Source organism: Gobio gobio (genome assembly GCF_949357685.1).
Source record: "Gobio gobio genome assembly, chromosome: 6".
Lineage (NCBI taxonomy): Eukaryota > Metazoa > Chordata > Actinopteri > Cypriniformes > Gobionidae > Gobio > Gobio gobio.
In genome coordinates this window covers 37,837,155-37,848,747 of record NC_137102.1, presented here as the reverse complement: position 1 = coordinate 37,848,747, position 11,593 = coordinate 37,837,155, and the positions used below count along the sequence as shown (strand labels likewise).

At 38.1% G+C, this 11,593-nt stretch overlaps 1 protein-coding gene across 4 annotated transcripts in view; it reads left to right on the top strand.

Annotated features, from left to right (window-relative positions):
• Positions 1–5,713: 5,713 nt before the first annotated feature.
• The window catches only part of LOC307128024 (oxysterol-binding protein-related protein 1), a 28,266-nt gene continuing 22,386 nt past the window's right edge, over positions 5,714–11,593 (top strand). Inside the window, exons 1-2 of one of the 4 annotated variants that reach the window (XM_079819554.1) lie at positions 5,714–6,013; positions 7,501–7,628. In XM_079819554.1, coding sequence (XP_079675680.1) covers positions 7,570–7,628 — 59 coding nt within the window. In that variant the 5' untranslated portion in view covers positions 5,714–6,013; positions 7,501–7,569. Of the gene's footprint in view, positions 6,042–7,500; positions 7,629–11,593 lie in introns of all 4 variants that reach the window. The other 3 variants (XM_079819553.1, XM_079819556.1, XM_079819555.1) reach the window with 3 other exon arrangements.

The window sequence follows — 11,593 nt, the reverse complement described above, 5'->3', positions numbered from 1 at the left end:
CCCATAACCATAATGACACATTACTTAATAATGAGTTAATAGTCATGTTCCTCAAGAAGTAAAATCATAACATAATTGCAAATCATTAGCCAAAGATTTATTGAAAACAGACAGCTGGAAGTACATGGCTTCAACCCATTGTGGTAATGGACACATATATTTACACTATTAGTTCCTACTAAATGTCGATAGGGAATTAATCCATGATGACACATTTAATTAACAATTCACATTTCACTTAATGTAAATTCAATGTTAATAATATTCTCTATTCTATAATCAGACTGATGCGGTGAATGAATTAATGGTTTAAATATTTCTGAGTCATACATTAAGATTATCTGTGTATTGGTTATGCATGAATTAATGCATATTAGTGCATCTGTATTGTAAAATGTTACCAAACTGATTATTTTCATAGATGCTAGACAGCACTGCTTGATGATTTTAGCCCCTAATGTAGAAGTCAAATTGCAACTTTCTTATCACTCACACCATTAAAGGGGACCTATTATGCAAAATTAATTCATTCAGATGTGTGTCCACAGTGTGTTTAAACAACCAGCCTATAATGGTAAAAATCCACCTAATACTCTCTATATAACCCCATCAATCATTAATAATCTCTCATCAATACAATTTATAGATTAACATGACGGTACATGCAAGTCATTGAGTTGAATCAACGGAACTAACGTTACATAAATGTATCCACTAACCTTTCAGAAATGTCCAGGCTGAACTCCACAACTGGTTATTTCTTAAATTTTGGCTGAGTGAAATTCGACTGTTTTGTTGTTGACGGATTATCTGGAGCTTGTGTAAAGGATCCACCCTCTTCTGGAAGGGGGACAGGGAGCAGCAACTCATTTGCATTTAAAGGGACACACAAAAACGGCGTGTTTTTGCCATAGACTGTAAAAACAAATGAAGAGTTCGGTTGCAAAACGCGATAAACGCAATTTTTTGACATTTGGGTTTTATTATTGGAAATCACTGTTTAGATGTACCTTAATCTATGTGTGAATTGCTGCCATTAATAAGATTTAAAAATGTACATTTTAAGCCTACTACAAAATGTATTTTTTCACAAAACGCGATATCCGCCAGCCCAGTTTCTTTACAAAGTGCGATATAGAACGTTCTGCTGCGCGAGCTCAGGATGTCACGCGAGGAGAGAGTCACCGCCGGTGAAGGGCTCCGAGTTTGCTCAGTGATTTAATGATAATATCAAAACAAAAAAACATATTTTTAAAAAGAGGATTCAATAGGCTAACTAAACGTTTACCATTTAATTGTTTATACTGTAGGCGAGCTGTCAGTCACGTAGGCTACGTCACTGATCAACAGCTGTCTGTCAGTCAGAGAATCAAAGCTTCAAAGTCAAACTAACGTTATGGATTTCGATGACGGATTGGAGCCGGTCATTCCAGCTGCTGTTGGGAGAAAGAGGAAGGCATCTAAAGAAAATCATAAATGGGAGAAGACAAACGGGCAAGGCATTCAGGGGAGGGAAAACATCCAAAGATTAATTGTTGTCATCGTGCGACTGCGAGTAATGTTGGTCTGTGTCATGCCGACAAACTGTCAGATGAAGATGTAGCCTTCAACTTCACAAAAATGTATAAAAACGCTACAAAAGTGGACCAGGATAACATTGATTCACTAGCTTTTCTTAATGGTATTACAGTAGTAGAATAAAGCCTAAGGTGGATATATAGCGTTTTGCAAAAAAAAAAAAAAAAAAAAATGTATGTTATGTTGTGTATGTTCTGGCCAAAACTAACTCGGAATCTTATTATTATTAATCAATCTTTGTATATACTATTCCATATATTTATGATGTATTGTTTTTTTAACCAATTTAAGATGTTTGACAATGTTAAGATAAATATGTTGCATTTTGGCATGGTTTTTGACTTATTTATGAACTATTTATGGACATAAAATTAAATAAAAAATATCCTGGATTTGAAGAATATTGTGCCCCTGGCCTTCACTGAGCTCAAGTAATAGTTTAATGTACAAAAAATTGTGAATGAACTTGACTGTTGATGTCTTAAATAATAATGTCAAATAACCAACATTTCTCAAAATGGATATATCTCGTTTTGCAACGAAACTCTTCAAATATGGACGTAGTGTCTGTGACGTCACCCATAGGATTCTGAAGAGCAGTTTTGAAGCGCAAAGTATGGACGAAATGGCCGCACGCGTCACTCCCGGATAACAGAAAATGGGCAAAAGGCGGGACGTGGGCGGGGCTGAAGTGACGTTATGACTAACAGACAGCAGATAAATGGCTATCCATCTGTCACTCGAAGTGGCCACGCCCTTAATTATGCAGAAATGTAATGCTTTATATAATGTAAACGAATGAGTTATAAAAAAAATTCACTCCCCTCACAGTTGTAATGAAGGGCAAAATTAGCTGTATACACCAAAACCACAATTTGTACCAGGCTGTAAACATGTTTTAATCTGCTGTAAAGTTGGGCATTTTAACATGGGGTTCAATGAGATTCTGCTCCCTTCTGGAGCCTGTCCCTAGCGGCCAATTGCAGTATATGTCACTTCCGTATTGGCTTCAAGAGAAACTGCGGGAGGTTGCCTCTTGGTTTTTGCTCACACCCAAATAGGGGCAATTTTGACAAGCTATAATAAATTATCTGTTGGGTATTTTGAGCTGAAACTTCATAGACACATTCTGGGGACACCAGAGATTTATATTATATATTGTGAGAAGGGGCATAATATGTCCCCATTAAAGGAACACTCCACTTTTTTGAAAATAGGCTCATTTTACAAGTCCCCTAGATATAATAGTTGAGTTTTACCGTTTTTGAATCCATTCAGCCGATATTTGTATCTGGCGGTAGCACTTTTAGCATAGCTTAGCATACATCATTGATTCTAAACAGTCCATTAGCATCTCATTCAAAAAATGACCAAAGACACTTTCAATATTTTTCATATTTAAAACTTGACTCTTCTACAGTTACATCATGTTCTAAGACAAACTGAAAATGAAAAGTTGCGATTTTCTACACCTATATGGCTAGGAACTACTTTCTCATTCCTGCGTAATAGTCGCGGATCTTCGCGGCCATACCATGGCTGCAGCGGCGCAATGATTAGTTGGTATTCTGTGGAACATGGTGGTAGTATACACCTTCGACTTACTATCACAGCACTTTACAACACACAGAACCATGGCTAATCACACAATTTGTCGGCTGCAAGCCTGAAACTTTCTCTGCAACTACACAAACTTAGTGCCGGTCACATTGAAAGTTACCTAGCTGGGGGCTACTTTCAGGCGCTGTAATATCATTGCGCCGCTGCAGCCATGGTACTGCTGCGAAGATCCGCGACTATTACGCAGGAATGAGAAAGTAGTTCCTAGCCATGTAGGTGTAGAAAATCACAACTTTTCATTTTCAGTTGGTCTTAGCACACGATGTAACTGTAGAAGAGTCAAGTTTTAAATAGGAAAAACATTGAAAGTGTCTTTGGTCATTTTTTGAATGAGATGCTAATGGACTGATCAGAATCAATTATGTATGCTAAGCTATGCTAAAAGTGCTACCGCCAGATACAAAGATCGGCTGAATGGATTCAAAAACGGTAAAACTCAACTATTTAACTCTAGGGGACTTGTAAAATGAGCCTATTTTCAAAAAAAGTGGAGTGTTCCTTTAAGTCACATTTTAAAACCTTTACAGTGAATTAATATTTTTATGAATAAACATAATGAACTGTGTTTGTGCAAAAGAGTGTTTGTGTGTCTGTATATGTATGATAGTATGATATATAGTATGATTGATAAATAAGAGAATGGCAAGATTGAGGGTTAATCAATGTTTTCATATTTATTTGTATGTGTGCAATTACGGTACAAGTGTACTTATCAAAAACTGTTCGGCAACACTTTAGTATGGGGAACACATATTCATTATTAACTACGAATTTTCCCTCAATAAACGTAATTTACTGCTTAATAATAGTTAGTAAGGTACTTGTTATGTTTAGGTGTTGGGTAGGATTAAGGGATGTAGAATATGCACATGCAGAATAAGGCATTAATATGTGCTAAATTACTAAAAAGTACTAAAGCCAATAACCTAGTAATATGCGTGCTAATAAGCAATCAATAGTGAGAACCTAAAATATAGTGTTTTCAACTTTTTTTATAACCCCAAATCAGAAAAAGTTGGGACAGTATGGAAAACGCAAAAAAAAAGAAAAAAGAAGTGATTTCTAAATTTACTTTGACTTGTATTTCATTGCAGATAATATGAATGTCTTAAAAGACGTTTACGGACTGAAGACACCAAGTGATTAAGTGTTTCAGGTGTAATTTTGTCCCATTCTTCCTGCAAACAAGTCTTAAGGTGGGCAACAGTACGGGGTCTTCTTTGTCGCATTTTGCACTTGAAAATGCGCAACACATTCAAGCCAGTCAAGTACCCGTACCCTCTTCCTCCGCAGCCAGGACTTTGTAATGTGTGCAGAATGCGGTTTTGCATTGTCTTGTTGAAATATGCATGGACGTCCCTGGAAAAGATGTCTTCTTGAAGGCAGCATATTATGCTCCAAAATCTCTATGTACTTTTCAGCATTAATGGTGCCTTCACAGAAGTGCAAGTTACCTTTGCCAAGGGCACTGACACAACCCCATACCATGACAGACCCTGGCTTTTGGACTTGTTGCTGGTAACAGTCTGGATGATCCTTTTCTTCTTTGGTCCGGAGCACACGGCATCCATTCCTCCCAAAAAATACCTGAAATACTGATTCATCTGACCACAGTATACGTTTCCGATTTGGGAATACGATTTGGGGTTGTAGCTTTTAACAGCTTCCTCAGTCCCTACATGAATGAACTCAAACTGTCCCACAGCATTATCTTTTTACATTTAATTACTTATTATTTTATAATTTGCTCACAGTCTCATTCTCAAATCACCTCCAATGATAATGTGAGTTTAAAGCTGAAAAGTTGAAGAGAAGTTACCGTAAATCTGCGCTGAAGTGTAAAATCTGTCATAGACTTGTATTGGGAGGGTAAAAACAACTTCAATTCTTTGACATTCTGTGAAACCAATACATTCAGAGACTTGAGAAACCAAAGTTGAGTTCCGAATGGCTTTTCAGGGAAGTAAGACAGACTATTAAGAAAAAGGCTATACTGGGGAGGGGAAAAAATCTGATTGTTAGGGTAAAATGAATGAGAGCATGATTAGCTACTCAGTTAAAGCAAAGTAAGCCTCTTAAGACAGATCAGTGTATAGTAAGCAGTACTGTTCCATTACACACTTCATAATCACTTCCACACTTCAGTCACTGTCTGTCTGACTATTATCTATCTATCTATCTATCTATCTATCTATCTATCTATCTATCTATCTATCTATCTATCTATCTATCTATCTATCTGTCTGTCTGTCTGTCTGTCTGTCTGTCTGTCTGTCTGTCTGTTGATTATCATAGCACACTTATATTCATTAATTTCTAAACAAGTACACAATCTATACATTGTAATGTGTGTTTTGGGGGTGTGAATCTCACAACATTAGTATGCAGTGAAAATACAACCACTGAGATAATCACATTTATTACAGAAAGTCTGCAAAACACTTATAATTATGAAAACACGAGTGATGTATTAATAGTTGAAGTATATTATAGCTGTATATGTGTATGTTGTGTCAGTGTGTGAGTGTTCATCACAGCACAGGTGTAGAGTGATCAGCTGCTCTCCGATCCTCTTTATGCTGAGCTCTGCAACACACACACACACACACACACACACACACACACACACACACACACACACACACACACACACACACACACACACACACACACACACACACACACACACACACACACACACACACACACACACACACACACACACGCTGTGATGCACACACACTGTCTCTCCTGTGCTCCATTTCACGCACCAACAGTCTCTCATACAGGAACAGCAGTGAGGACGCAAAACAAGGTGAGACCTTCAGCAGCCACTCAGCCAGGTACTTTCACATTTCTGCTTTTCTCTGCTCACATTTTCACTTATTTCATTGTTAAGTGAAGATTTGGGCTGTAGATTTAGTCAGAGGTATGTCCAGAGTATGTGTCAAGATAGGTCAAGTGACTGTAAATGAGGTGCAGTAACATTTGTCATGATGTCACTCTGTAAGGTACATTAACCTTAATCATAATCAAAACCTGTATATTTACACTGAATGTAAAATATTATATGTAGTACATAATGTTTGCTGCATTTAATCTTTTTTACATCAGTTTTCACTTTGTATGTTTATGTCATTGAGCAGCTGTGATTTTTTTTCCATCCCGTAAATGTCTTTTTAAATGTTTGCATCCTGTTATCAGTGTGTTTGCAGACAGTAGGGCAGCAGGCTTGTGAGCAGAGTCTAATATAATTAATTAAAACTTAGTTCTGTCACCATTAACAACACATGAAAAAACATAATAATATTATTTAATTTAATGCAGTCATCTATTTATTTCATATTATCCATTCAGCTTTGTATTGCACTAATAAAATACATGTTGTGAGTAGTACATGACGCATGTTCAATTGTAGTTATATATTTGGTTGCCATTATAGGCAAGGTTATATTTTTTTCTGAAGACAGAAAAAACCTTAAAGGGGCTATATGCGTTTTTCTGAAATTTAAACTTGCGACTGACACCTGTGGCCAAAAAACAGAACTGCTCTCATTTTCTGCGCGCTCTCGCAGCGGTGGTGACGTCACATCCGCAGACAGCGCGGGAAAAGACGACCCGCCAGAAAATAGGAAAAATAGGATACAGGCTTATAGGTGCACCCACTGTGAGCGGACAAGGTGTCAGTATGCTCATCAGGAGATGTTTGAGTCATAAATGGTAAAATAAAAAGGCTATTGTTACGTTTATTTTGGGGAAAAAGTTGCATATAGCCCCTTTAAATCATCTCAGGAGGAGCTGTGAAATGTATGAATTGAAATTACACGTAAAAAACAAAAAACTGATATAGGTGAAGGGGTATGTGCTCATCTGCAGTCGACAGATGTCATCGCATTGCTGAATCTAATACTGTTATAATCTCATAATCCTACATGCTTTTCAGTGATAGAAATGTGTGAGTAATTTGCATAAACCTATTTTACATATACATAATCTACACAAAAAGCAATCCAAAGAATTTATCCAATACAAATCCATTTGTTGGTGTTAATTGTCCAGGAGTACTGTCAACTCTTAATTATTCAAACGGTTTTAGGCTGTGTTTCTTGAAAGCATCATAAGCCTAGATCATAGAAACCACAGGCACCAATGTGTTCTACAATCGAATTAGGCTTACTATGCTTTTGGATAGCATAGCCCTGGTCTTGACAGTTTGTCTATTTCATTTTATGCAAAATAAAGAAACATTCTTGCTTTTCTCTTGAAGGACCATGGTTTCACTATCCCTTTATGTATTTCTAGAAGCAGATCGGTAAACGGTTTGGTGGTTTATGACACAGCTTCATCTGTGACCCCAGAGACGGAGACATCATGTCAGGGGACGGTAGCCAGGGAGACACGACCCAGTGCAATGGAGTCAAAAATCACAGGTATACCTTTTCTATCATGGGATTTGGTTTTCCTATCTCATTTTAAAATGTCTACTCACATTACAGTAAATATCACTTATTTTTTATCACTTATAAAACGATTTCCAGTTTTTGCATATTAGTATTATTGTTGTTGCTGTTGTTCATGCAGTAAAACCTCATGTAATCAAGTGAAGTCAATTTTATTTGTTTAGCTGAGTGAAACTATATATGCCGTTAACTAGCTACATAAAGCATATAGCCTATAATTATGATCACAGATATTCATCAGATATTACAATAGAAGACCTAAAACAGAGCCTTGTGGCACTCCATAATCTTACACTTGTGTTTGGTTTGACACAACCTGATTTACACAAACAAAAGGGATTGTGAAACAAAAGATAGGAAGGCTCTAAGAACCTGCAAACATTTCTCCAGCCAGTTGAAGGGAATGTCATGATCCATGGGACCTAAATCCTTGGTTGTACAATTGGTCATCTAGTATCTAGATCAGGGATTTTCAGCCTTAATCAGGTTCAGGTTAGTGAAATGAGTGATGGAGCAATAACATTTACATTTGTTCATACAGCCCTGTAGGTCAACATCCTACTGAAACATAATAGCCTTACGTTTGATATGGGCGGCTATAGAAAGCCTCCAGAAATGGAGTGAGACCAAAAGAGGAACATTTATAGTTTATACCAGTGCAATATTAGGTCCCAATCTTTATTAAGTGTCTTTAACTACGTACTCTGTAATTACATTTAAATTAATTATTTGATACAATGCATTTTTACATTGCCAATCAGGCATAACATTATGACAGGTGAAGTGAATAACACTGATTATCTCTTTATCATGACACCTGTTAGTTGGTGGGATATATTAGGCAGCAAGTGAACATTTTGTTCTCAAAGTTGATGTGTGTTAGAAGCAGGAAAAATGGGCAAGCGTAAGGATTTAAGCGAGTTTGACAAGGGCCGAATTGTGATGGCTAGACAACTGCGTCAGAGCATCTCCAAAACTGCAGCTCTTGTGGGGTGTTCCCAGTCTGCAGTGGTCAGTATCTATCAAAAGTGAAGGAACCAAGGAAGTGAAGTCCATGGAAGGAACAGTGGTGAACCGGCAACAGGGTCATGGGCGGCCAAGGCTCATTGATGCACGTGGGGAGCGAAGGCTGGCCCGTGTGGTCTGATCAAACAGACAGGCTACTGTAGCTCAAATTGCTCAAGACGTTAATGCTGGTTCTGATAGAAAGGTGTCAGAATACACAGTGCGCTCTATTTTGTTGTGTATGGGGCTGCACTGTCACAGACTAGTCAGGGTGCTCATGCTGACCCCTGTCCACCGCCGAAAGCACCAACAGTGGGCACGTGAGCATCAGAACTGGACCTCGAAGCAATGGAAGAAGGTGACCTGGTCTGATGAATCATGTTTTCTTTTACATCACGTGGATGGCCGGGTGCTCGTGCGTCGCTTACCTGGGGAACACATGGCACCAGCATGTACTACTATGGGACGAAGGTAAGCCAGCGAAGGCAGTGTGATGCTTTGGGTAATGTTATGCTGGGAAACCTTGGATCCTGCCATCCATGTGGATGTTACTTTGACACGTACCACCTACCTAAGCATTGTTGCAGACCATGTACACTCTTTGATGGAAATGGTATTCCCTGGTGGCTGTGTCCTCTTTCAGCAGGATAATGCGCCCTACCACAAAGCAAAAAATGGTTCAGGAATGGTTTGAGGAGCACAGCAACGAGTTTAAAGTGTTGACTTGACCTCCAAATTCCCCAGATCTCAATCCAATCAAGCATCTGTGGGATGAGCTGAACAAACAAGTCCGATCCATGGAGGCCCCACCTCGCAACTTACAGGACTTAAAGGATCTGTTGCTAACATCTTGGTGCCAGATACCACAGCACACCTTCAGGAATCTATTGGCCTTCATGCCTCGATGGGTCAAGGCTGTTTTGGCAGCAAAAGGGGAGTTACAATATTAAGTCACCTAATAACACAATATTAGGAAGGTGGTCATAATGTTATGTAAGGTAACACTTTATTTAACAGTGTCATTGTTACTTATGTTACATGTACTTACCATAGTAATAACAGTAAATTAAGCATAATTACATGCAACTAACACTAACCCTAAACCAAACCCTAATCCTACCCTAACCCTATAGTAAGTACATGTTGTTACTCAGTACTTAAATGTATAATTTTTGCAATGACACCGTAAAAATAAACCGTTATGCCTGATCGGTGTATTTAAAAAATACTTGCATTTTATTACAGCTGCAATTCATTTCTTTAATTACATCTATAATTACACTGTTGTCCCCTTAACCCACCCATAAACCTACCAATACCACCAAAGTGTTTTGCAATACAATATACAAGTACATTGTACCTAATATTTTTTATTTAAGTACATAATAGTTAAAGACACCTTTAAAGTGTGACCCACCCTTAATATTAAATTCATTTATATACTTTCCTATGTGATGCTTATACAACTGCCATTATGCTTTAAAGCTGAAAGCAAATGTGCCACAAAAATGAATGCAATACTTATAGATACCAGCAAATGGTTCTCCTTCAACCCAAGTGTCAAACTGTCCCTTTGTAACTGTCCTTTTGTACTCGTTGTGTGGGCAGTGGCGACTGGTCAATAGAGGGTGCTGGGGCGCACCCCCATCAAAATTCCAGAAATATACATGTATACAAAAATTATATAAAAGTGAAAGAAAAATAAAATAGTTTACTCATACGATGTGCCGGCTGTTAGTAAGAGCCTCAGCATTTAATAAAAACTGACTTTGATCGGTTAACTATTTTATATGTTCTTCAATATGTTTCATGCGGTTTCATGCGTGAGGGACGCCGGACAAATGGATGTCTATCTGAGTCTAAAAATATACGGGCAGCATGTGACCTGAAGCTGGTCTCTAATTGGTTCTTAAAGATCTTCCTCCGGACGCAGGTCGTTGCCTCCCTGGTGAATCAGAATTGGATGCTTGTTATTTTATCCAATCTGATTGGTTCTTGTCACCTGTCATTCAACTTTCCGTTCTTGGCCACTAAAGTGAAAGTGCATGGTCACTCCGACTCCGCCAAAACCTTGTTAGGATGATCAGTTTCATAGAGATGGCAGCAGTTAAACCAAATTCTTTCACAAGGCGTTCGTTGGAAGATCCCGAACCGGACCAACGCGATTTACAAATCCAGCAGCAGGCCAGTGACAGGACGCAGCTGCACTCAGAGCTTCACGCGCTTGTTATGAGAAACGTAAGGGCTGACTGGATGTGTTGTTAGCAATGCCCTTAATTGCTTTCCTTGTCTTTTATTTCAAAGTGTCGGTACTGAAATTTTGTGGACAACAACGGGGGTAAGAGGCCTCAAATATCTAACTGAACAATGCAAACGTCATGACACTACTGAGATGACTGACTTTAATCAGAGAGTCATTGAGAAATTTACTGGCCAGAAAGAAAGGAGAGCAAAATGTATGTTCTAGTCAACATGCTAGTCTGTTGTGGCTGTTTTCTTTTGTTTTTCATTTCCTCATTCAATTATTTGTGGGAAATGAATGTGTAAAAAGTGAAGACACTGTTTTCTCTTCCATGCTCATCTCTAAATACCCTATTCATTAACAACATGAATTCTTATTTCTGTGCCATAGTTATTATATTGATTAATAATAGATAGTTAGCTACTCTGTGTGCTTTGTATATGTGCATTTCTGAAATGCATAACATGTACAAATCAATTTAAATTGTAATGTAGATGCATTTTCTTTGAAACTGCTTTGAAATGATATGTATCGTGAAAAGCGATATACAAATAAATTTGAATTGAATTGAATTTAATGCTTGAATTTAGTCAACATGCATCTTGATACTGCCGCCCCACCCCGACCCCGCGCGCGAAAAAAAGCCCCCCCCCCAAAATAACTATCACCAGCCGCCACTGTGTGTGGG